A 26,969-nucleotide genomic window follows, 5' to 3' on the forward strand; every position below is an offset into this window, starting at 1 on the left:
CCGGAAGCACGAGGGAGAAATCTGACCCTGTCTCTGCGATTGGTCCTAACGGTAGCTTCGCCGGGGAGCAGATGCGGAATGTGATTGGCCGAGCGGGCGAGCGGCCCTGCAGGATTGGCGCGGGCGGCGTCGCGGTGCATTGTGGGAGGGGAACGCTGCGGCGGCGTGGAGCGAGGGGCTCATGGCGGCCATCGGGGTCCATTTGGGTTGCACCTGCGCCTGTGTGGCCGTGTATAAGGTGGGCCGCGCTGGGGGTGCGGTGAGGGGTCAGCGGGGCTTGGGGGCCCTCTCCCGGGCCAGCCGCTTGGGGGTGGGACGGCGGAGCCATCTCTGGTGCTGCTGTGGGGGCCGCCAGGGCCACTGTTGACAGACCCCCGTGGCCACGGTGCGTGTGTGGCACAGTCAGGGCCCCGGGCTGTTACGGGCCGGGACGACCAACCCCTGCACGTGACGGATTCTCCCTCCCTTGGTGTCCTCAAGACGATGCTTTTCTTTGCGTCACACAAGTGACACGGGTCCCTGGGTGCAGTTCTCTGGGCTGGGCCGCACGGGGCACGTCACGCGGGCCTCACAATGTGCGAAAAAGTCGTTCTGGTGTCAGTGAGTTGCTGTTAGCAGCAGAGCTGTTCAGCGGGGGCATTTAACTGTTAACACTGAAGAGAGAGCTTGGAGTCCTTGGGGATAGGTCTCTGAAAATATCCACTCAATGTGCAGCAGCACGCCCCAAAAAAAAAAAAAAAAAAAAAAGCGAACAGAATGTTGGGACTCATTAAGAGAGGGATAGATAATAAGACAGAAAATATCATATTGCCTCTATATCAATCCATGGTACACCCACATCTTGAATACTGTGGGCAGAGGTGGTTGCCCCATCTGCAAAATGATATGTTGCAGGGATTGGCAACCTTTGGCACACGGCCCGCCAGGGTAAGCACCTTGGCGGGCCAAGCCGGTTTGTTTACCTGCCACATCCAGCTGATTGAGGTTCCCACTGGCTGCAGTTCGCTGTCCCAGGCCAATGGGGGCTCTGGGAAGCGGCGCTGGCCGAGGGTTGTGTTGGCCACCGCTTCCCGCCGCCCCCATTGGCCTGGAGTGGCAAACAGCAGCCAGTGGGAGCCGCGATCGGCTGAACCTGTGGACGCGGCAGGTAAACAAACTGGCCCGGCCCGCCAGCGTGCTTACCCTGGCCAGCCGCGTGCTAAAGGTTGCCGATCCCTGATACATTGGAATTAGAAAAGGCTCAGAAAGGGGTAACAAAAATGATTAGGCATATGGATTGGCTGCCATATGAGGAGAGATTAATAAGACTGGAACTTTTCAGCTTAGAACAGATGACTGGGGCGGGGGAGGGGATATGATTGAGGTCTATGTAATCATGACTGGTGTGGAGAAAGTAAATAAGCAAGTGTTATTTACTCCTCATAACACAAGAACTAGAGGTCACCAAATGAAATTAATAGGCAGCAGGTTTAAAACAAACAAAAGGAAGTGTTTTTTTTCACACAACACACAGTTAGTCTGTGGAACTCTTTGCCAGAGGATATTGTGAAGACCAAGACTATAACAGGGTTCAAAAAAGAACTTGAGAAGTTCATGGAGGATAGGTCCATCAATGGCTATTAGCCAGGATGGGCAGGGATAGTGTCCCTTAGCCTCTGTTTGCCAGAAGCTGGGAATGGGCGACAGGGGATGGATCACTTGATTACCTGTTCTGTTCATTCCCTCTGGGGCACCTGCCATTGGCCATTGTCGAAAGACAGAATACTGGGCTAGATGGACCTTTGGTCTGACCCACTATGGCTGCTCTTACGTTCCCAATAGAGAATCTCGCTCTGCAGGATGGAATGATGAAATACTAAACTCACTCATAGAGCACAGGTTTTTAATTGGCATCATTGGCTGTGTTTGGTAATAAATGTTGATGCTACATATTTTATTGCTAAGGTAGGAAGGTATGTTAATATTTCACTGAATGACTTCTCTCTACCTTTGGATGGTATATTTTGTTTTTAGGATGGCCGTGCAGATGTGGTTGCCAATGATGCAGGTGATAGAGTCACGCCAGCTGTTGTTGCTTACTCAAAAAACGAAGAGGTAATTTTTCTTTTCGCTCTAGCAGTTTTCGGCAGAAAGGAATGTCCATTTTTCATTTCATAATTTCTTTTCCATTTTGCAGGTTGTTGGTTTGGCAGCAAAACAAAATAGAGTAAGAAATATTGCAAATACTGTAGTGAAAGTAAAGCAGATTCTTGGGAGAAGGTAAGTGAATAGATGGGAAAGAAAATATTTCATTTGAGGAGTGTGTGTGTGTGTATATTACAAATTGGGGATGTAAATAGCAAATGCTTATTTAACTCATATCTGTACACCAGTCTTCTCACTAAAGCTGGTCTGCTAATGATATACATATAATTTAAGATCTAAAGGTTAATCAATTTAATAATCTGGCTTTGATAAGAGAGGTCACTAGATCCCCAAAATTCTCTCTGGTAGTTTCCTTTCTTTAATGAACTGTGGAATAAGAAGTTAGAGACTTTGAATATTCTTTGCCTGCATTTGCTGGCAGAATCAAACTGGAATAAGACTTTGCCCATAGGTAATCCTCACACTTCGTAACTTGCCCAAAATAATGGTGTGTTTGGCCTGCTTGTCAACTGTAGTGAGGGCTCTTATTACCAAGACTTCTTTATTTGTATGCAGAAAACATTACAAAGGTTAAAATATGCTGCAGTGCATTTACTGAATTATTACTTTGAATTTAAAGTAAACTACAAGTAAATCCACAAATTAACAAAGAACATCTTGTGAACTACAGTGAACACAAGAATCATCATCATTGCAAATTATCAAGGTTCTACTTTATTTGGTTTTAGTCCTGCCTAATAAAATACTCAACCTTGTAATTAGAGAGGTGACAAATAAGTCAACAAGAAAGATTTGTAACAGATTAAAAACAAATTAAAATTCTTTATGGCAGGTTGAATGAGAGAATATACCTGTGTATAGTCTGATTTTTATTTTAGTTTCCTTCTGGTGTAGAATTTTAACAGTTAAACTTTCACTCATCTTTTAGAATAAGTTAATCAGCTTGTAACTGCTATGATTATTTACAATTGATATAACAAAAAGATATTGAAATATGGTCCTGAAATAAAAATCACATTGAATGCAGAATATATTGTTAATTGTTCAGATTGTATTTTTTATCCATGAGGATAGTATTAAGTAAATAAGAAGTGACAAATATTTTTCCAGGGTGCACTTTCTTTTCTTTTTTTTAAAATGTAATTTTAAAAATTACTTTGTCTGCGCTCCGCACCTTTTAGCGACACAGCTGTGCCACTATAGCCGTGCCGCTAAAAGGTGTGCAGTGTAGCCGAGCAAAGCGCTCCTGACAACAAAGCACTGTTCACACCGGCGCTTTTCATCGATAAAACTTTTGTCGTTCAGGGGTGTTGTGTGTTGGTTTATTTATTTTTTTAAACACCCCTGAATGACAAAAGTTTTGCCGACAAAGTTCCAGTGTAGATAAGGCTTTAGAAAAGTTGTCCCTTTCCCTTGAGTTTTTCCATGACAAGGGTGGAGCCCCAGACCTGCTGTTTATTAATAGTAATTGCCACAGGAGTTTTGACTAAAATAAATAAAATACAAGTGGATCACATAGACTGAGTGTCATAAGTTGAAAAAATAAACAACTAGATAGGCAGAACCACACATCCAATGCCACCTGCAAAACTATCACTCTTAATTTGTTTTGACAGCTCTGGTGACCCACAAGCTGAGAAATATATTGCAGAAAGCAAATGTCCAGTAAGTATGATCCAGTTTCTTTTTTTCTCCCTAGAGCTGAAAAAATCTGCATTGGTTCCATCATTTATTTTAGTATCGTAGACACCTCATTACAGTGTCTTAGTGATCAGACCCATATGGCACAACCTGAAGCTCTACAGGACACCATGTGTGATAGAAGCTTCTTTTTTAACGAGAGAGGTTTTGCTATATTCTGCTTCAAACCCTCTATTTGTCTCTCTCTTGTGAAGTTAGAGCCATCCATTATATGTGGGTTCTCCCTTGGGTAATATGTTTGAAGGAGAACTTCAGAGAGGGTGATTCTTTAATGCCGTCAAAGAGAATAGTAACTAGCTTTTAACAACATTATAAATAAATACAGAAAACGCTCAGCATAGGAAGCATGAAATTAAAAATGTTTATTACACAAGCAACCACATTACTGAATTTTAAGACCACATTATCCTTGCAACTGGAAAGCTTTGTTGCAAAGAAAGATTAAAAAAAACTTTATTAAATCAAGATACAGGCCTGATCTCTATCTCAGGAGCTCACAGGCATGGGGGAGCCTGAGTAACAGATCAATGATTGACTGTCCTGTATCCAGTCCTTGCCTCACCTCCTTCCTCCCAAAGGAGTGACAGCCGGGTTGTGTTAATCCTTGACCACCCATCTTGATAAATTCATGTAAATTGGGGCAAAAGCTAGATAATAGGGTCTCGAAGTCCTCCCTGTGTGCCTGGGAGAAATTATCTTAGGCAAACCTTCCCCAACATTTCCATGATGTTTGAGGTCCAAATCCTTAAGGGTTTTTGCCCTTGTGTTTAAATGTTATGTGCCATGGGCCTGGCTCCGTGATTCAGGCCTGGATAATGTAAGACATCTTTATGAGCCCCTCCTTGGTCAAATCTGTTGGGGAGCCTTCAGACCATTTGAGCCAAATAAAAACATGAAAATGTTTCCCTGGTCTAATTTTCTTTTCTGGGAATGGAAACCAAATTAGACATAAACATTAATTTTCATTACAAACAAAATGAGTCTTACCATGTCACATGCACATATGTTGGCTTTATTCCTAGGTCACTGAGAAGAATGGAAAACTCCAGTATGAAATAGATAACAAACTTGTTTGCCCAGAAGAAGTTGCAAAACTCATATTCAGTAAAATGAAAGGTAAATAGGGAGTAAAACTTTAAAAGTTATCAATACCTTGGCTATATTAAGGCACTTTTTTAAAATAGTAATGTTTTAATCAAATGTTCTGCTTCTGTTTGTAAACAGAAACTGCTCAGTCTGCTTTGGGTTCCGATGTCAATGATGTGGTTATTACTGTACCGTTTGAGTTTGGAGAGAACCAGAAAAATGCCCTTGGGTAAGAAGAATGACTTCTCTTTTCACTTAGATGCAGGGGGATTGCTGATGGGTAGGGCCCTACCAAATTCATGGTCCATTTTGGTCAATGTTATGGTCCTAGGATTTTAAAAATCGTAAATGACGTGATTTCAGTTATTTAAATCTGAAATTTCACGGTGTTGTATTTGTAGGGATCCTGACCCAAAAGGGAGTTGGAGGAGCGGGGGGTATCATAAGGTTCACACACACAAGCAGTGGTGAGCTGGAGCCGGTTCGCGCAAACCGGTTGTTAATTTTGAAGCAGTTTTAGAACTGGTTGTTAAAAAGTGTTATGAAAACAAATGTTATAAAATGATCTTAAAACCGAATAATCTTAACCTTGTAAAACGGTGTACAAAATAAACTTCAAGTGCAAAGAGACGCGAAATTCTAACCGTTAAAGAGCCGTTTCTACGACAGATAGGTCAAGAATTATGTTGCTGTGCACGTCTAATGTCATCGCAGGCTGCAACTCGGTTGCATCCAAGTCCGTCCTGATGCGAGACAAACGTCTAGTTTATTATTTTATTAACAAGGGTCGCACTTGCCTAGTTTGTGCACTTGCTCAACTGTTTTCTGTACAATGCAATACAACCAGTGAGTCATAGTCGGTCTGTTTTTCTAGTGATATTTCAGTGCGTAATACGAACTGGACTGTTATTCAGAGATTAAAGTTTTCTATTCAATATTATTTACTCTTCATAATGAAACGCCAGAAAAGCATTAGTGATTGGTTTTCCAATAAAATGACAAAATCATTAGTCAGTAGTTCTAGTAGTGAAAATAATGATTTAAATACTGAAAATGCCGATGACAATCATTTTGGTGATGAAAATATCTTCCCCGCCCCCCTCAGGTTTTATCCCCTGGTGACTGTTGTGTTCCACTTGAAATGCAAATGACTTCGGTGCTGTTCCTCCTTTAGGTTTTTACATCACAAATCTGAGCATGACAATTGGCACTAAATAGCACTTTTTATGGGCGATTTTACCAGGGAGGTTAGATGCTGTATGAGCATGGAGACTGAACTCTTATCCCGCCATGCTAGGTTTGAGGCATGCTGGCAGGACAACACAGGGCCACTTGCTGTACCACTGTTTATTTTTGTAGGGGTTCTCTCTCCAGGGCTGTCACTCCTTTTTATATTACACAAGCATAAGTCATTTAAAAAAACCAAAGTATTTTACTATTATAAGTCGAAATGCTCCAGCTTTTAGATTTAAAAAAAAAATCAAATGCCAGATGTCTATTAAAAATCCCTTTGGACAGTAAGCATTGTGAGTCTTAAACCAGTGAATGGTATTTAAGAGTCATTGAGCAAAGCGCTTCTGAGGTTTTTGTGTTACTCAGAACATTTCATACTCGCCAGTTAATCTGAGAAAGGTAAAATTAGTTCAATGGCTATTACAAGATGCATATTGGAGTGAGTCAAAATGACTTCTTTCAGAGTAACAGCCGTGTTAGTCTGTATCCGCAAAAAGAAGAACAGGAGTACTTGTGGCACCTTAGAGACTAACAAATTTATTAGAGCATAAGCTTTCGTGGACTACAGCCCACTTCTTCGGATGCATATAGAATGGAACATATAATGAGGAGATATATATACACACATACAGAGAGCATAAACAGGTGGGAGTTGTCTTCTGTTTCAAGCATAAAGGTACTAGACTTTTACCTGGAAGAGATGAATTGTAGGCAGTTTGAGACATTGAATTTTCAAGAGGTGGATTTTTTTTTTAAGCAATCAAGGTGATTTGGATCAGATATAAAACCAAACTTTCCTGCTAGATCAGTGCTGAGAACAATTTAGGGGGATTTTTTCTGGAATGTGATCATTTAGATTTTGTTCTGAAAGTCAAATAAAACACAGCCAATTTCACTTTGTTATATTTTGTCAGAGACTCTAATGCATTACAAAACATTTTTCCTTGACACTTCATATATACAATTAAGGCAGGGGACCCAGTAACAATTTGCATTATAGACAGGACTTTTAATAGTGTTCCTTCACTAGGCCAAAACCTTGAAAATATCATATAATATCCAGGTAACATGGCTCTGTGGTCTATGTGCATTGATGAGGCCTCAGTAATATGTACCATTACGGTAAGTGAAATGCAGACCTTTAGCTGTGGTGTGTCTTATCACAGGCAAGCAGCTGGAGCAGCTGGATTTAATGTTCTGAGATTAATTCATGAGCCATCTGCAGCTCTCTTGGCATATGGAATTGGACAAGATTCACCCACTGGGAAAAGGTAAAATGCTTTTATCTTATTTTTGTGTGTGCTTTTTAAAATAGATTTAAGTGTGGTTGCTTGGAAACTGGAGGTTTGATAAACAATAGTGGTGTGTAATTATTAAGGCTTTATTATGGCTATAAAAATGGGGAGACATCATTGTATTGACATAACAATAAATGCAAAAATCATAACTCTGCTAGGAAATGCCCAGGGTACACAATATTATAGTTAACATTAAAGTTTGTCATTGGAAATTTGAAAAGTTGTATAGCCTTCATTTTCAATCCAGATTTGTTTTTAAATAACCATAATTAAAAACCCATACTGTGCTACACTGGATATGGAGAAAAATATGTACAAAAATTAAGTCTTAGTAGTGAGCTGTGATTGGATTGATAAAAGACCATGACTACATAACTTGAAAATAAAAACCAAAATGTAAGTCCATTTGTTATGGAAGTTATGGCAATAGTAAACATATTACTGTTTTATTCAAGTTTTAAGTGAATATACGTAACTTCTATTACCTGAGTGTTCAGGTGCTGTACAAAATTAAAAAGTTGAGATCTGCCTAGGCGTCCATTTTCTATCCTGCTGTAAGTATAACTTGGGCTCGTAAAAGTAAGTAAATGTTAGTTCCCAGTTATGCTCTGTTTAGTCATAGGCGGCTTGCTATTGTAAGCGTGTTATCAACTATTCTGTTTCTTGGAGGAATACTGTAAAATAATAGCCATAGATATGATAGATGTATGTATTTCAGAACTTCCAATCAAATGTTATTGACAAACAATTTAAAAAACTAAATTTATATTGTGTGTATGTTTAGTTAGAAAAAATGAGTATGAGGAAATGTATATATTTTACTGATCTAGTTTTCAGGTTTTTTTTTTTGTTTGTTTTTGTTTTTTTTTACCTGGCAGCAATGTGTTGGTTTTTAAGCTTGGAGGAACATCGCTCTCTGTGACAGTTATAGAAGTAAATAGTGGAATATATCGTGTTCTTGCCACAAACACAGATGATAGTATAGGTGGTGTCTGTTTCACAGAAGCCTTAGCACAACATTTAGCTTCTGAATTTCAAAGGTAAGTGATGAATATTTTACAGCTACAGAAAAACATACATTGCTATTAATGTTAGGACTATCTTTTTTTAAATTGTCTGCAGTGACCCGTTGTTGAAATAAGCTGTGTTGGAAGGGATGTTGCTCATTACTCTGAGACAATACTGAATCAGTGGGCACCATGCTTCTGGATGTGCCATCTTCTACATAAGATGTAAAACCAATGTTCTCACCAATTATGGTCTTCCGGGTTGTAAATTAAGCTCTTCAGGGCAGGGACTGTCATTTGCTGTTTGTGAGGTGCCTTGCATGGTAGGAACCTCTACCTGGTTGAAGGTTCTAGGTCAGTGGTTCTCAAACTTTTGTACTGGTGACTCCTTTCACATAGCAAGCCTCTTAAGTGTGACACCCCCTTATAATTTAAAAACACTTTTAAATCTATTTAACACTGTTATAAATGCTGGAGGCAAAGCGGGGTTTGGGATGGGGGCTCACCGCTCACGACACCCCCCCCCCCCCTGTAATAACCTTGCCCCCCCCCCCCCCCCCCGGGGCCCCGACGCCCAGTTTGAGACCCCCTGTTCTAGGTGCTACCACCGTATAAATATTGACTAATACTTTTGCTGAAGTGCATGGGATTAAGATAGGGTGAATTGTAAGTTTCAGATGGATAACCTTCATTTTCGGAGTCAAACGGTTGTGCAGTGTTGCTGTAAGCTTTTTTTTTTCTTTTTTTTTTAAGCTGTCTCATTCCAGCTCTGGGCTGTTGGAGTGTTTCGTTTTGGTTTTAAATAATGGCAGCTTTTATTAAGAAGTTGGTGAAGCAATTGCTATATATATTGTTCCTAATCACTTAGTCAAGTTTATAGAATGCTTTGAGAACTTTTGGATGAGGTTATCATAACTTCTCTTTAATGTTGTTCTGTTTCTTGAATCAACCCTGATGATTGAACTTTAAATTGATTAGCTTCAGGCATCTTCTTCCCATATTGCATTCATTTAGGTTAGGAGATTGTTCTGAGGAGAGACTGATGAAATCTCTACTTGTTAAAACACTAATTCCTGGCTTTCCCCAAACAGCACTGTAGAATGTATACTTTGCTTGAATTTGAAACAGACATTTTGCTTCGTACATTTTGAATGTCATTCAGTGTGGCATTACAAGAATAATTTACTGAAGAATGGGAAAAGGAGCCACTTTAATACTAACTTCTTGAAAGCATTAATGCTTAACGTATTATGTCTAAAACAGTTTCTCAGTCATCGTAAACACTTCTTTTTAATACAGATCTTATAAACATGATATAAGAGGAAATTCCAGAGCTATGATGAAGCTAATGAACAGCGCTGATGTTGCAAAGCACTCTTTGTCAACCTTGGGAAGTTCAAACTGTTTTGTAGACTCATTATATGATGGTCTGGATTTTGATTGTAATGTATCCAGGTAAGGGTGATCCTTTTGAAATTACTTTTGATATTTTTATTAGGATTGATTTCTAGGATTATATTTCAATTTTGATTTTGGTGTGTGCGTGTGTGAAAATTGAATTTCGGCAGCGGGGGAGTACTGAAAATGAAAACGGGGTTTTTGATCGCTCATTCCTGAAATATCTAGAAGTCTCTGCTTATGTGAATAGTTCCGTTGGCTTTAGTGTCAGATGAGTAAAGGCTGCAAGAATTGGGCTCTGAGTACTAAGGAAGGCTTCTAGCATTGCACTGCAGGTTCTGACTGTTGACTTTTGAAAAGATCCCCCAGAATTTAGGCATACCTTTGGGAGCAGAATTTCACCTTTATTCCTTATGCACTATTTTCCAGACTTTTACTTGAAGGATGACTAGCCCTAATCTAGCATAATGACATAGCATCTAACTTTATTGAAGACGGGGCTTGAAAACCTTACCAGAGACCTACTGGCCAGAGCTAGGTATCAAAGAAAAGTGTATAGGGAGCCCTGATTAGTGAGAGGTGTAGGAAGCTGGGATTTGTACCAGATGTTCTGTTCCAAGACCATGCACAGAATAAGTTCTATCCTTTTTGCTGAGATGGGCAGAAACTCTCTCTCCCTTCACCCCTCCTCAGTTTTCTGATGTGAGAATGGATTGTTTATACTACTCTACTCCTCCCTGGAGGCTTGTGGGTGGGTGGGTGGGTTGGTTGGTTTTGGAGACCGATTATCCTCCCCTGTGAATTCTGCTACTGCTCATTGCTTTCCCAGTTGGCAGTAGAAACAGAATAAAATGGGATGCTTGACAGTTTCTTAACTGAATAGCAGCAGTTCCATTTTGCTGCTGCAGCCTGTTGTGTGTGGGTTTTTTTGTTTTGTTTTTTTAATTTGTTTTTACACACCCACCCACCACCGCAGAGACAAAGGAGCAGTCTATCTGCAGATCTAAGAAACCACAGTTTGGATTGCTCTATGTCAGCATTATGGACTAATATTTTGTTTTAATGAAAGTGCTTCATTGTATACCTTTCAACCACATAAAACTTCCCCAGTCACCTTTGATGAGCGGTATTCTCAAGCCCTGATTAAAAGTAGTAAAACATATTGGGGTCCACAGTCTACTTGCTTGTGAACATAAAGCGAGAAGTTGACAGTTCATTCTTAAGAACTCTTCTTTCTTTTATCTGCAGAGGTGAAACAATGCGTTTTACTGTTTCAGTGCGTCTTCAGATTAAAAATCAAAATTAGATTAAATTTTTCCACTTTGTCTCACCACCTTGTTGCACCCCACAACTTGCATATGGAAACTGTTTTCTGTGGACCATCTGTGGTACGTCTATATAGGAGGAAAAACTGGCTCTGTAATTCTCTACTGGTGTACTGCCACTGATGGAGTTTATAGCATGCAGGCACTTTCTCCACCACATTATCTCATCAGGATTAATGTGTATTGGTGAAACTTTGAGTGGGAAATCATCATGGTTTTTTTTTTTTGTTTTTTTTTTTGTATGTCTAAACTGCTGCATTTTTTCGGCTGTTCTTCACAAAAAAACAAAATCAAAGTTGAATCCACAGGTTTCTTGGTATATTTGTGAAGCCATAATATTTCTGAGACTCTTTCACACCAGTACATTGCTCCTGCTGTTACTTAATCCTACCAGTTCATGGCTATGGAAACAGAGTATGCCGTGGAAAATATCTTTCTCTTCCATTTTAACTGCTAATTCTTCCAACGGGTGGGAGATTGTATTTGTTGTTTACTTAGCATTTTCTCTCTGTTTGTTAAACAGGGCCAGATTTGAACTGATTTGTTCTCCACTTTTTAATAAATGTGTAGAAGCAATTAAAAAACTCTTGCAACAAGTTGGATTTACAGCAGATGACATTAACAAGGTAACAATTCATCTTTATTCTCAGGATGCTTATGAACTCGTTTGGAAGAACACCTGAGGAATATATTAACAAGGAATTAGCCAATAGCTGTTAATTTCTGGAGCTCAAAGTATATCATTGTATGTGAAGCATTTTCTGGCTGCTAAATGTCATGATAGTTAAAGGTACAATTTACCCTCTGCGTGTGTGTAGCTCTTATTACTGCTGAGGGGTGTTGTGTTCACATTAAGGGAAGAACATATCGCACACAAGACTCTGGGTTTATAAAAATTAAAGGATGACTAAAGCCTTATGGTTTAACTGCTCTTTTCATCTGTGTAGCACATTGATAACAAATCCTTGATCAATTCAAGGAAACTAAAATCAGTTATGATTATTATTTTTAATGTTGTCTTTTATATGCCTACGCTGGGATAGGTACTGTACTAACCTTATCTAAAATGTTGTCTATCAAAAATCGTTTATATTTGGAGATTTATTATAACTAGTGATTTCATAGGTTTATTTTAGGTTTTTAAACATTCTTAAAACTTAAACCATGTACATCATGTAACTGAGGGCTAAGGGACTGTTCCAACAGAATTTTACATTTGTCTTCATCAGGAATTGGATTGTGCTCTAAATGTGTGAGAGGGGCCTTTTCGCATGTCTTTAAAGGAACTCCTGAGTTCTAGTTAATCTCTGAAATGTACTTTTTGATTGAGTAAATCACTTTACCTCTGCCTCACTAGCCCATTAAATTAGGTTGATACACCTCTACCCCGATATAACGCTGTTCTCGGGAGCCAAAAAATCTTACTGTGTTATAGGTGAAACCACATTATATCGAACATGCTTTGATCCGCCGGAGTGTGCAGCGCCTCTCTCCCCCCGCGAGCGCTGCTTTACCGCATTATATCCGAATTCATGTTATATCGGGGTAGAGGTGTATTTACCCAAATCACAAAGGTATGAGCTGTTTAGCTAGAGTTAAAAGTGCTTTAAAGATGGAGAGGTATGTAAAGTACAAAGTGACTATGTAGTAGTAGTTAATTTTTTTTATTTTCTTTTAGATTTGCACATTTATATTGTAACTCTGCTTGCAGAACCCAAGATAAATTACAGTAATATTGCAAAATAGTCGAGGCCAATAAGTCTTTCAGTTATTCAGTACAAAGGATACTACTACCTGCCACTGGTATTTCCATAGTCCATGTTGCACATGTGACATCTGTTTAGTTTCAGTGATAGGATAGAGAAGGGATGGCATCTAAGATATTAAGTTCTGCAATAACTAACAGATCCTCTTAGCACAGTGAGAACTGATCCTTGAATGGGAACTGCAGGCAAAAGAATACATCAAGGTATCCCACAGGGGTTTGAAAGCTGTGACCAGCTCACTTAAAATGGTGCCTACAAGTCTGAACTGAGCGTAGTGTGTTTAAAAGAAAATTCTAACAAAAGGAAATGGTGAGTAGAGGAGTCAACACAAAACAAAGTGAAAATTGTAACATTAAATTTTTAAAAAGGAAACTAAATTCAGTGAATAAAAGTGGAATGTTAAGTAACGTGTCTTTTAAAAGTGAACATTTTTGATAAACGTTCTGCTTTTGGCTTGCAATAAACTCCTGAGCTCTGTTTTATGTAAATAGTTGGCTGTCATAATTTTTTGCTTCATTTCCAGGTCACGTTGGCCTCAGCTAAGACACTGTTATATGGGGGGGGGGGGGATTTAAAGGGTTCTTTAACAACGTTTTTTTTCTTTATGGAATGCTGTTTTTTAGCTAGCTGACTGATATAAGGATGCCTTCTCCAGAAATGATTTCATGCTAGCATTTGTCTTAGACAGCTTGCAAAGGGTCCAGAGGTCAGGCAAAAATAATGTGTTTTTAATTGTAGCATCTCTGTGTGGTTTTTATACAATGGGCCATAGAGCATTAAACATTATAGAGCAATTTAACCTTCCACAATGTAGCTGTATGCTCACTTACATTCTGTAAAAGTTCTGAAGTCACTAAGGAATAATATTTTCTAGGTAGTTCTATGTGGTGGGTCTGCTCGAATCCCAAAGCTACAACAGCTGATTAAAGACCTTTTTCCAGCTGTGGAGTTGCTGAATTCTATCACACCAGATGAGGTCATTCCCATTGGGGCAGCCACAGAAGCAGGGATCTTAGTAGGGAAAGAGAACCTCTCATTAGAGGAGGAGGCACTATCTATTGAGTGTTCTGCCAAAGATATTCTAGTTAAGGTAAGTCTCAGTTTAATATTGAAACTTTTTTACTCCACTAATGCAAAAATGGATCATTGTTGGTGGTGACTCACTTGGAAATGTCATATTCATTGATTTACAGTGGTGGTGGTCTCCAATAACCATTCTAGCACTAGCAATTACATTGCAACTTCCTACTAAATAAATCAACATGTGGGGCCTGATCCATAGCCTATCAAAATCCATAGATATACTCCTATTGATTTCATTGGACTTTGGATCAAATCCTTCCTACGCTATAATAGCTGAATTTACCATTCCGTGTGCAGTATTTTTTATAGCTGCAATAGGAAATGCTGCAGACACTACCATGCTGCAGGATTGGCCTTTATTGTGAGTATTAATGCTCATTTATACTTTTAAGCAGTGACCACTGTATGTAGCCATCTGATAATTAAAAATCAGTTTTCACTAGCTTACCTACCATTGAGTAGAGCTGAATAAAACTATAGACTAATGTCTTTAAATTTGAACCCCCTCTGTAAAGTTCAGAGATTAGATATGTCATGCAAACTTTTCTTGTTTGTTAGGGTGTAGATGAATCGGGGACTGACAAATTCACAGTGCTGTTTCCATCGGGAACTCCCTTGCCAGCACGAAGGCAGCACACGCTACTTGCACCGGGAAATAATTCCTCTGTATGTCTTGAACTGTACGAGTCTCTAGGGAAAAGTCCTGCAAAAGAGGAAGGCAAATTTGCACAGGTGAGTACATACAAGAAGTTAATATAAAATTGTTGCTGTGAATTATTTGGAAATTCAGTGGATGTACAAGAACAGACTTTTTGTTGGGAGGAGTGGTAGTCCCTACACCAGTCTCACTAGAAATTGCCTTTAAATCATTCCCATAAACAGATCATACTGAGTTTCCAAGCAAAGTATTTTTTTTTTAAAGGAATTCTACCGTTACCTAGCACCTTTATCATGCTGAAGAATCCTGCAAGTGCTTTGTAAGCTGTTTATATATGAGCACTGCTGAAATGCAGCAAGCAACCAGCCCAGCGACTTACTTCACAATGGTAAATTAGGAGAGAGAACTTTTTTGGCCAGGAATGGTGGGATCTATTCAAGTCCACCTAGATTGTATAGGATCTTAGTTTCAAATACTGCTTTGAAAAACAAACACAGTACGCTACATGGTACTCAATACTTCTGATTTAGAGAAGTTAAAAATCAGTCAGGTACATCTAATACTCCCTGGATGAGTAGTGGCGAGGATTCAGTGTTAGCTTAGGCCTTGTCTACACTACGAGAGTAGTTCGATTTTACTTAAATCGAATTTTTGGAATCGATATTGCAAAGTCGAACGTGTGTGTCCACACTAAGGACAGTAATTCGACTTTGTGAGTCCACACTAACGGGGAAAGCGTCGACATTGGAAGCGGTGCACTGAGGGCAGCTATCCCACAGTTCCCGGAGTCCTCGCCGCCCATTGGAATTCTGGGTGGAGCCGCAAATGCCTTCTGGGTAAAAAAAAAAAAGGGGCCAGGGTGCTTTTGGGTAACTGTCGTCATCCGTCCATCACTCCCGCCCTCCCTCCCTCCCTGAAAGCGCCGGCGGGAAATCATTTCGCGCACTTTTCCAGTCATTGACAGCGCGGACGCCACAGCACTGTGAGCATGGAGCCCGCTGCAACCATCGCTGCAGTTGTGGCCGCTCTCAACGCCTCGCAGCTTATCATACAGGTTGCCCTGAGGCAGATGCAGAAAAGTCAGGCGAGGAGGCTACGTCAACGCGGTGATGGCCTGAAGTCTGAGAGTAGCACAGACCTCTCAGAAAGCAGGGGACCCAGCGCCGAGGACATCACGGTGGCAATGGGTCATGTTGATGCTGTGAAACGGCGATTCTGGGCACGGGAAACAAGCACTGAGTGGTGGGACCGCATAGTGCTGCAGGTCTGGGATGAATCACAGTGGCTGCGAAACTTCCGCATGCGGAAGGGAACTTTCCTTGAACTTTGTGAGTTGCTGTCCCCTGCCCTGAAGCGCAATGACACCCGGATGCGAGCAGCCCTGACTGTCCAGAAGCGAGTGGCCATAGCCCTCTGGAAGCTTGCAACGCCAGACAGCTACCGGTCAGTCGCGAACCAGTTTGGGGTGGGCAAATCTACCGTGGGGGTTGTTGTGATGCAAGTAGCCAAGGCAATCGTTGATGTACTGCTGCCAAAGGTAGTGACCCTGGGAAACTTGGAGGCGATCATAGATGGCTTCGCAGCGATGGGATTCCCAAACTGCGGTGGGGCCATAGATGGAACTCACATCCCTATCCTGGCACCGGAACACCAGGCCAGCCAGTACATTAACAGAAAGGGCTACTTTTCCATGGTGCTGCAAGCACTGGTGGACCACAGGGGACGTTTTACCAACATCTACGTGGGATGGCCGGGCAAGGTTCATGACGCTCGTGTTTTCAGGAACTCTGGTCTGTTTAGACGGCTGCAGCAAGGTATTTACTTCCCGGACCACAAAATAACTGTTGGGGATGTGGAGATGCCTATAGTCATCCTCGGGGACCCAGCCTACCCGCTAATGCCCTGGCTCATGAAGCCCTATACAGGTGCCCTGGACACTGAAAAAGAACTCTTCAACTACCGGCTGAGCAGGTGCAGAATGGTGGTGGAGTGTGCTTTTGGACGTCTCAAGGGGAGATGGAGAAGCTTGCTGACTCGCTGTGATCTCAGCGAAACCAATATCCCCATTGTTATAGCAGCTTGCTGTGTGCTCCACAATCTCTGTGAGAGCAAGGGGGAGACCTTTATGGCGGGGTGGGAGGTTGAGGAAAATAGCCTGGCTGCTGATTACTCACAGCCAGACAGCCGGGCGATTAGAAGAGACCAGCGGGAAGCGCTGTGCATCCGGGAGGCTTTGAAAGCAAAGTTCCTGAGTGAGCAGGGTAACCTGTGACTTTAAAGTTTGTGTACAGAGAAGCCGAACCTGCCCCCGTTTCTTTACCCAGTTCATGTTGACTATCCTATCCAGTTACATACCCCCTTCACCCCACTTCCAACACACGTTTCAAAATAAAAATAGTTCTACTTTGTTAAAGCACACCGTTTTCTTTAATACTGTTTTCGCGGGAATTTTTTAAAACTGGGACGCAGACTGTGGTGCGGAGCGGGTGTAGTGTAGTCGCGCGAATGCAGCTTCTAAACTCAAGGACTGACAGGCTCCGCTGCGGTGGGATGGTTGTTTCAACGGAGCCTGTCACCCCTCCTGATAGGGACTGTGTGTATGGGGGGTCTATGTGACTTTGTGGCAGGGGGAGGACGGTTACAGATCCCCTGCTGTGTGGCTCTGTGATCCTGCCTAAGGACCGCCGCTTAAGATCTCTAACTGCCCTCCCCTGCCACAAAGTCACAGAGCAACCCACCCCCCACCACATAACATGAAAACAACCTCCCAGACTAACCAGGCTAAGTAGTCACTGCATCACTGCACTATGTATGTGCCCTGCTGCTGTGCCTGCCCCCGACTATGTACCCTGCCAAAGGTGACTGTCCTGTCCAATTACCAACCCCCTTTCCCCCCCTCCTCCAAAAGAACATGATGGAAACAGTAGTTAACAGAAACATATTTTTTATTATCAACTACACATGGAACTGGGAAGTGAAACTTGGACGGGGGCTTGTGTCAGGCGGGAAGGAAAGAACTTGTCAAACTTTGGGGAATGAGAGCCTTCTGCTGCTCGAGCTCTCTGCAGGGGTGGAGTGAGAGTTAGCAGGGACTCTGCCGCCTCTCCTTCTGTGCACTTTGGGTGAGGGGAGTATGGGACTTGGTGGCGGGGGAGGGCGGTTAGAGATGGACTGCAGCGGGGCTCTGTCTTCCTGCCTCCGTTCCTGCAGAACATCCACAAGGCGCCGGAGCGTGTCCGTTTGCTCCCTCAGTAGTCCAAGCAGGGTTTGAGTCGCCTGCTGGTCTTCCTGACGCCACCTCTCCTCCCGATCCATGTTGGCTTGGTGCATTCGGGTCAAGTTCTCCCGCCACTGGGTCTGCTGTGCTGCCTGGGCTCTGGAGCAGGCTATAAGCTCTGAGAACATGTCCTCCCGTGTCCTCTTCTTCTTATGCCTAATCCTCCCTAGCCTCTGGGAGTGTGATGACAGGCTAGGTTGTGAGACAGTCGCAGATGGGGCTGTGGGAATGGGAAAAAGGGAGTGAATTCCTCAGAAAGATAAATGTAGTTGTGAACAAAGAACATAGTCTTTCTCTGTGAACAGGACCATGCACAGCACCTATCACATGCGCACTCAGCACAAGGTCGAATTCTCGGCCTTCGCATTCAGTGTCTGGGGTTTTGCAGAGCACATTTGAGAACCGTGTCAGGACAACGGAATTTCTCTTGCACGCAGACATGGTAAGCCGTAGATTCGTGGCAGCTTAAAACTTTAATATTAGCAATGGCCTCATTTCACATTGAAATCAATGTCGGTCCCTGCTGCCAGCAATCCGGCAAGCAGGAAGTCTGCTCCTGTCCCACACCCTCGCGGCTGTCCCCGGGAACGATCCCTTTCGGCTGCCCCTCTCCCGCCTCCACCGCGTGGCTGCAAACCAGCGGTTACAGTTCTGTAAAGGAACGGTAAAGCAGTCCCAACACTAACATTCCCCTACCTCATTCAAAGCAGGTCATCATGAGCGACATCACCCTCATGAGGATCTCTGAGAGCGACAGACAGAGAATGCTCCGGGAAAGCCTCCAAAGACCAGGGCCGTATGCTGCCATGCTGTGCCAAGCAATGATTCCGGAGTACTTGCTAGTCTCGTGGCGCGGCAACGTGTCCTACTACGGAGGACCCAATAAGGCCGCTCTCCCCAAGAACCTAATGCAGCGGATTTCAAATTACCTGCAGGAGAGCTTCCTTGAGATGTCCCAGGAGGATTTCTGCTCCATCCCCGGACATATAGACCGCATGTTACTGTAGCTGCAGTAGCAGGGACTAAACAGTAGAGCGGCTTGGGCAGGACAATCATGCAAAACCGGACATTGCTAGATTTTTTTTCAATAGTTGCACTGCCCATGACTGAACCGTAAAGTTAATCAAACTAATCATGAGAAACCCATTTTTTAAATTGTTAATATTCATGTTCTGTTACAAATAAATGTTTAGATGTTTACAACACTTACTGGATGATCCTTCACCAGATTCTGTGTCCGGGGTAACGGCTGGGGAGGGTTGGTAGGGGATCTCTGTAAGGGTGATGAAGAGATCCTGGCTGTCGGGGAAATCAGCGTTGTGAGCGCTGTCGACTGCCTCGTCCTCCTCATCTCCTTCCTCATCTTCCCCGTCCGCTAACATGTCCGAGGATCCGGCCGTGGACACTATCCCATCCTCAGAGTCCACAGTCAGTGGTGGGGTAGTGGTGGCGGCCGCACCGAGGATGGAATGCAGTGCCTCGTAGAAACGGGATGTCTGGGGATGGGATCCGGAGCGTCCGTTTGCCTCTTTGGTCTTCTGGTAGCCTTGCCTCAGCTCCTTGATTTTCACGCGGCACTGCGTTACATCCCGGCTGTATCCTCTCTCTGCCATGTCTTTAGAGATCTTCTCATAGATCTTTGCATTCCGTCTTTTGGATCGCAGCTCGGAAAGCACGGACTCATCGCCCCACACAGCGATGAGATCCAAGACTTCCCGATCAGTCCATGCTGGGGCCCTCTTTCTATTCTGAGATTGCACTGCCATCAGTGCTGGAGAGCTCTGCATCGTTGCCAGTGCTGCTGAGCTCGCCACGATGTCCAGACAGGAAATGAGATTCAAACTGGCCAGACAGGAAAAGGAATTCAAATTCAAATTTTCCCGGGGCTTTTCCTGTGTGGCAGTTCAGAACATCCGAGCTCTTACTGCTGTCCAGAGCGTCAACAGAGTGGTGCACTGTGGGATAGCTCCTGGAGCTATTAGCGTCGATTTCCATCCACACCTAGCCTAATTCGACATGGCCATGTCGAATTTAGCGCTACTCCCCTCGTCGGGGAGGAGTACAGAAGTCGAATTAAAGAGACCTATATGTCGAACTAAATACCTTCGCGGTGTGGACGGGTGCAGGGTTAATTCGATGTAACGGCGCTAACTTCGACATAAACGCCTAGTGTAGACCAGGCCTTAGTGGATAGAGCACTTGGCTGCAAATCAACAGAATCCCTGAAGAAATGCCTCCTCCTAAAAGCACACTTTAGTTGGTCTGCAGTCTGCACAGTGCTGATCACCCCTAGCTGGAGGTACTTTCATACCACTTAGTAAACAAAAACAAAAGTTTGCCATAACTCGAGGTTTTGAGGATGGGAATGGGAGTATTCTGAAGTTCGCATAGTGAGTATTTTAGGACCTGATCAAAAGAGGTTGTGAGCATGCTCAACTGATACTGAAGTTAATGGGAGTTGAAGGTGCACTGCCCCTTTCGGGATCAGACCTTGCATAGTCTTTCCCATTTCAAGGAGCTACCTCAACGAAGGGTAGAGCCCTTCCTGTATGGATCTCTCTTGCACAAACATATGGACTTACTGTTTTGCAACCTACCTTGTATCCTAAATTACCAGTAATAAATTCTGAACAGAATAAATAATATTCAGCTTAATTACAGCATGTACAATTTTGATTATTTTTGGAAAATGCAGTACTTGTGATTCTGTCACCTCCATTTAGGAGAGTTAGAATCACAGAAATGTAGGATTGGAAGGGACCTCAGTAGGTCATCTAGTCCAGTCCCTTGTTTATCTAACCCAGGGATCGGCAACCTTTCAGAAGTGGTGTGCCGAGTCTTCATTTATTCACTCTAATTTAAGGTTTCGCGTGCCAGTAATACATTTTAACGTTTTTAGAAGGTCTCTTTCTAGAAGTCTATAATATATAACTAAACTATTGTTGTATGTAAAGTAACTAAGGTTTTAAAAACATTTAAGAAGCTTCATTTAAAATTTAAATTAAAATGCAGAGGCCCCCCCAGACCAGTGGCCAAGACCTGGGCAATGTGAGTGCCACTGAAAATCCGCTCGCGTGCCGCCTTTGGCACGCGTGCCATAGGTTGCCTATCCCTGATCTAACCTGTTCATAAAACCTCCAGTGACAGAGATTCTACAACCTCCCTAGGTAATATGTTCCAGTGCTTAAATGTCCTTAGTCAGGAAGTTTTTCTTAATGTGTAAGATAAATCTCCCTTGCTGCAAATTAAGTCCATTACTACTACTCCTTACCCAGAGAACAGAACAACAATTTATCCCCATTTTCTTACCTACTTGAAGACTTATGCCCCCCTCTCCCCACCCTTAGTCTTCTCTTCTCCAGACTAAACAAACCCATTATTTTTTTTCAAACTTTCCTTATAGGTCATGGGTTTTCCTTTGTTTTGTTTGTTTGAAGTTTTCAAAAAAACAGTCATTTTTATTGCTTTCCTCTGGACTTTGTCCACATCTTTCCTGAAGTGTGGTGCCCAGAACTGGACATAGTTCTCCAGGTGAGGCCTTATCAGTGCTGAGTAGAGTGGAAGAATTACTTCTCGTGTCTTGCATACAACACTCCTTCTTCTAATACAACACAGAATGATGTTCTCTTTTTTTAGCAAAAGTATACATTGTTGATTCATCTTTAGTTTGTGATCCACTGTAACCCCGAGATCCTTTTCTGCAGTACTCCTTCCTAGGCAGTCATTTCCCATTTTGTATTTGGGTAACTGATTATTCCTTCCTGAGTGTAGTATTTTGTATTTGTCTTTACTGAATTTTATCAGACTATTTTCCAATTTGTCAGCTGAGTTTAGGTTCTTGTTTTAAAATTCTAGACTTTCGAGAGATGGCAGCAGAATAGGCAGTGGGCAGTGGCCTAGAAAGTTAGAGCAAGAGATTTAATTCCTAACGACTAATGTATTTCTGGAATTTGCACACTAGGTCTGTTCATGTGCTTAGCTTACTTTGTATCAGTGCATATAATCAACTTTAACCTTTGTTTTTTTTTTTAATTTTTTTTAACAGATTGTACTCCAGGATTTAGATAAAAAGGAAGGCGGTCTTCATGACATATTAACTGTTCTCACTATGAAAAGGTACCAGAAATCCAAAATATTTCCTTGTCTGTGCGTTAACTCACTGAGTGCCTATGAAAACTACATTTGAGAGAAACAGACTTTTTTTCTGTAACTTTCACTCTATGCATCCAAAGAAGTGAGGTTTTTACTCACGAAAGCTTATGCCCAAATAAATCTGTTAGTCTTTAAGGTGCCACCAGACTCCTTGTTGTTTTTGAAGACTTTTTTTCTGTTGCTGAACTTCATCTGAGAATTGATTATATTTATTTTCTCTCTAAGAAAGAGCAGCAGTTAATTATTCATGGGGCTCTTGCAACAAGGGAATGAATTTGTGGGGAATCTTTGGTTTGCTTTTGGGGAAGGCAGAAAAAGATAATGTTAAAGTTGATTCTTGAATCCCTAAATAAAATTTTCATACATGTTATGTTGAGATACATTTTCAAGACTTCTGGTGTATAATATGTAAATATTTATTTCTCTCTTGCTTAGGGATGGATCCTTACATGTTACCTGCACAGATCAAGACACAGGAAAATGTGAAGTCATCACTGTTGAAGTGGCATCATAATTTCATTTGAAAGGAGACTTTTTTTTGTTGGCTTGTTTCCCTAATGGTTGTGTGTGTGTTTGTTTTAAATATATTTAATGAGCCATTGCAGACTGGAATAAATTAGATAAAAGATTTGGTGCTGAAATGCTGTTATTTATTTTGAGACATAGACCCTTTTGGAACTGTTGATACATCAGTCATAAACAGCCAACCAGTGAACAAGCAAAAATCAGTCACCTGTTTGTAGATGGGTCTTTAAAGTTTGTACCAAAATGTGAGTAATGAAACTGCTTCTAAAGACTGGCAAGGTGTGATCCCTTTTGGAGTTGGGAGTCCTGAGTGAAGGTTTCACTGTTCAAGCTAATGTCAAATGGCTTTGTGATCACTACGTGAAAAACCTGTATGAGGGAAGACATTTGTGTGTATTTGTTTACTTATGGAATAGCAATAAAATATATGGTTTTATATACAAGTTGATGTCCACTGTATTTAATGGCATAGATGCAGACAGATTTCTCAAACCTAATACAGTAAATTCAGAGTACTGCTTGGTTTATGGTGGATAGAAACTTTGATGTGTTTTGCTGCTTAAAGAGTACAGTAGGTATAGTAATTGAGTTAACCAGACAAGTGCAATTTTTACAGGATCCAAGTTTAGAGAGGCTGAGCACCAGCAATTTTCAATGATACCAGTTCACATTGATTTCAGATCAGTACCAATTCAATTCAAGTAGGAGAAATGTTAAATGTTTAAAGCAGGGGTCGGCAACCTTTCAGAAGTGGTGTGCCGAGTCTTCATTTATTCACTCCGATTTAAGGTTTCGCATGCCAGTAATACATTTTAACGTTTTTAGGTCTCTTTCTATAAGTCTATAATATAGAACTAAACTATTGTTGTATGTAAAGTAAATAAGGTTTTTAAAATATTTAAGAAGCTTCATTTAAAATTTAAATTAAAATGCAGAGCCCCCCAGACTGGTGGCCAGGATCTGGCAGTGTGAGTGCCACTGAAAATCAGCTCGCGTGCCACCTTCGGCACGTATGCCATAGGTTGCCTGCCCCTGGTTTAAAGTTATAACCCTGATTGATGGAGTAGTACTTCACCTTGACAATAAAGGGCCACAAATATAAGGATTGTAGAGGAAGGATGACCTAGTGCTTAAGGTGCTAGTATAAGACTTGAGACCCACACTCAATTCCCTGCTTTGTCACAGATTTCCCATCTGTTCATTGGTAAGTCACTGAAACTCACTGATGCGTTCCTATCTGTAAAACAGGGATAACAGTGTCACGGATACACAGGATCGGTGCTATGTCCACAGCTGTGGAAGAGTCTCTAGGAGGAACCCCTTCAGTGTGCCAGATCCCCAAGGGATTTTACTCTTCCTCCAGGGTAGATCATGCTACACTACTGCCTCCTTGACTGAACCTCTGGATATTTTGCATACCTCAAAACTTTTTCCTATAAACCTCAGGTGTCAATTCAAACGTAAGCAGTAGAGCCTTTTTTGAACTGTTCAGAGTCCCCAGTATCAACTTATCTATCTGGCTGTATGCCTCTAAAGCTTTGGGATTGAGGGGGTGAGACAGCGGAGCTAGTCCACAGGGTCAACCAGATATAAATTGCAAGTCTTTTTAAAGCCCGTGAGGTAGGCATCTATGTCCACCCCTTTCTTAAACTGGGGCAACAATTTGGTATCTAGGCTCCCTGCGGGAATTAGCATTGCAGGGTCCCTCTCTCTTACCCCTCTATAGGTCCTGTTGCCCCGCTGCTACTCCATATTCAGTTCTTGCTTTCTCTGCTTCCCTTGGTGCTTTTGCTGATTCCCATGGTCAGGTTGTTCCTTCTCTGTCTGCTAGCTCCTTTGCTCTCAGCTTCAACTCCCACCACTTCAAATCTGTTAGTGGGAAACCTGGCTGTGAGGACACCCTGCTGGAAGGGGAAGCGGGTCTTGAGGATGCTATGCTGCTGCGTCTGTCACTCGGATCCTCTTGGAACCAAGGCTGACAGTGTACTTGTGGCATGAGGGTGGTGGTGCTGGGTTTGGTGGCTTACAAGCCAGGCTATTCCATTTGGGGAGTGTGAAGGTCAGGCCTCTGGTCTTAATTCTCATGCCCCAGTGAATCCAATTCACAGGGTGTACACAGAGCAGACGTAATCACTTTATCATCCCCATAAGAGGTGGCTGGGAAAAGGGTCTGGGGTACCGGGACACAGATGCTGAGGTGATACTGGCAAGGCTCAAAGTGGTGGACCCAGATCAGTTTGTGCCCAATGAATAATTGTGAGGGGGAGGTTGGACCCTCAGTTAAGGTGCCTATAGTGAGGATGTACCTGTAATGGGGTGCACACATCCTGGGATATAGGACCTGCAAAGGTGCTCATGGGAAATTATCTGGATGACTGGCCAGATGGTGCCAGAATGGCTTGGTCCTTAGGAGCCAGAAGCACAGAGTACCACCTGCCCAGACCCAGAGTTGTAGACTACCAAGGTTGGGGCTAGCAAGCGTCTGACTAAAGGAAGTGTGCTCCTTGGGACAGGGCTGCATTGGGCTAAGCCAGAGCGAGGAAAACCAAGGCACAGCCAAAGGGTTTGTGACTTCAGTCCCTGTCAGCAAAGAGGGACAGTCATACTCCCTGCCCTAGCAGCTGAATTTCAGGCAGGCCTGCAGGAGGATATCCCCCCATCCTCCCTTAGAGAAGCTGAGGGACATGGCAGGCTGCAGTGCTGCATACTCTCTTAAGGCTGACTGCAGGGTAAGATTCGTGTGGGAGAAGCGATTCCTGTATAGGGAATGGGTTCCTCCCCAGCACTGAGTCTTGGGTCATCAGGAGGTAATTGGTGGTTCCTCAGAGGTCCCGTCAGAGGCTATCATAGCTAGCCCATGATGTCCCTCTCTCATGATATCAGGGGATCCAGTGCACCAGGCAAAAGTTGCTGCAGAACTTACTGGCCCAGACTTTTGCTGCAGTCAAGCAGTACTGTAAGTTCTATGATCCCTGTCAGAGGGTAGGAGTAAGTGTAAAGCAGCCCTGAGACCACTGCCAATCATAGAGGGAACCCTTCCAGAAGCTGGCGATGGACATTGTGGGGCCCCATAGCAAGGCAACCTGGTCAGGGAAGAAATACATTCTGGTGGTGGTAGACTTTCCACTCACTAATTTAAGGCAGTGGCTCTGTCCGCTGGCAATGCAGATGCACGGCTGACCATTGTCAGCGGAGTAGGACTCCCCAGTGAGGTCCTTACAGACCTGGGGCTAATTTCATGTCAGACCTTCTGCAGTGCTTGTAGGAGAAATGTGGGGTCCGGCACACCTGTGTCTCTGCACATCACCCTCAGACAAATGGGCTGCTGGAAAGGTTTAATGGGGCCCAGAAGATGATGTTGAGGACTTTTGTGGACCAGCATCCACAGGACAGGGACAAATGCTTAACCTACCTGCTGCTTGCTTATGGGAAAATGCCCCATTAATCTTCTTCTCTTTTCAATTGCTGTATGGGAGACGAGTGAGGGGATGCCCTGGACTCGCAGAGGGTGGAGTGGGAGGGGAAAATCTCTCTCTATGGAAAAATCAGTGGTGGAGTATGTGCTGTCCTTTTGAGAGAGGCTCCCTGAACTCCTGGGTTTTGCTAGAGAGAGTGTAGCCAGGGCCCAAGGGAAACAGAGGGTCTGGTATGACCACTCTGTGCATACCTGCCAGGGCCGGCTCCAGGGTTTTGGCTGCCCCAAGCAGACAAAAAAAAAAAAGCCGCGATCATGATCTGCGGTGGGAATTCAGCAGGAGGTCCTTCGCTTCGAGCAGGAGTGAGGGACCAGCCGCCGAAAGCTGGACGTGCCGCCCCTCTCCGGAGTGGCCGCCCCAAGCCCCTGCTTGCCAGGCTGGTGCCTGGAGCCAGCCCTGATACCTGCTCATCTGGCACAAAGACCAGATGATGGTTCTCATCCATTTGTGATGGGCCTTCTAAGTCATCAAACCATTTAATGAAGTGAATTATGTGGTGGAACTGTCTGCCCTGGCTTACAGCCATCAAGTGGATCATGTCAATATGATGAAACCATACATTGACAGGGAGAAATTGGTGCTGGCAGTGGGAGAACAAGGAATATCCCCTGGTGGCTTTTATGCCTGAGATGGGATCCAACCCTTCTCTAGAATTGATTCCAGCAGGCCTGGGCTCACTAACCTAGCTGTCTAGCGGGTGGAGACAGGAGCCCAATCTCCATCAGATGTTCCCCTTTCAGAGTCACTGGTTAAAGTGACCCTGGTCAGAACAGTCTCAAAGAGTGAAGAGATGAGACAGTGGGAATTTTCATTAATTTTTATGAAGCCTATATGTGCAT

General features: G+C 42.9%; 1 protein-coding gene across 1 annotated transcript; it reads left to right on the plus strand.

The window, feature by feature from the left end:
- Positions 1 to 124: 124 nt before the first annotated feature.
- On the plus strand, positions 125 to 23,097 carry HSPA14 (heat shock protein family A (Hsp70) member 14). Its single transcript, XM_034765288.1, has 14 exons — positions 125 to 238; positions 2,014 to 2,094; positions 2,177 to 2,259; positions 3,762 to 3,810; positions 4,869 to 4,962; positions 5,071 to 5,161; positions 7,332 to 7,436; positions 8,342 to 8,503; positions 9,770 to 9,925; positions 11,717 to 11,819; positions 13,834 to 14,049; positions 14,601 to 14,774; positions 22,023 to 22,093; positions 22,565 to 23,097. The coding sequence occupies exons 1-14, from the start codon at positions 182 to 184 to the stop codon at positions 22,641 to 22,643; spliced, it is 1,521 nt and encodes a 506-aa protein (XP_034621179.1). The 5' UTR covers positions 125 to 181; the 3' UTR covers positions 22,644 to 23,097.
- Positions 23,098 to 26,969: the final 3,872 nt, after the last annotated feature.

Source organism: Trachemys scripta, chromosome 1 (assembly GCF_013100865.1).
Source record: "Trachemys scripta elegans isolate TJP31775 chromosome 1, CAS_Tse_1.0, whole genome shotgun sequence".
In the NCBI taxonomy this organism is placed as follows: Eukaryota; Metazoa; Chordata; order Testudines; family Emydidae; genus Trachemys; species Trachemys scripta.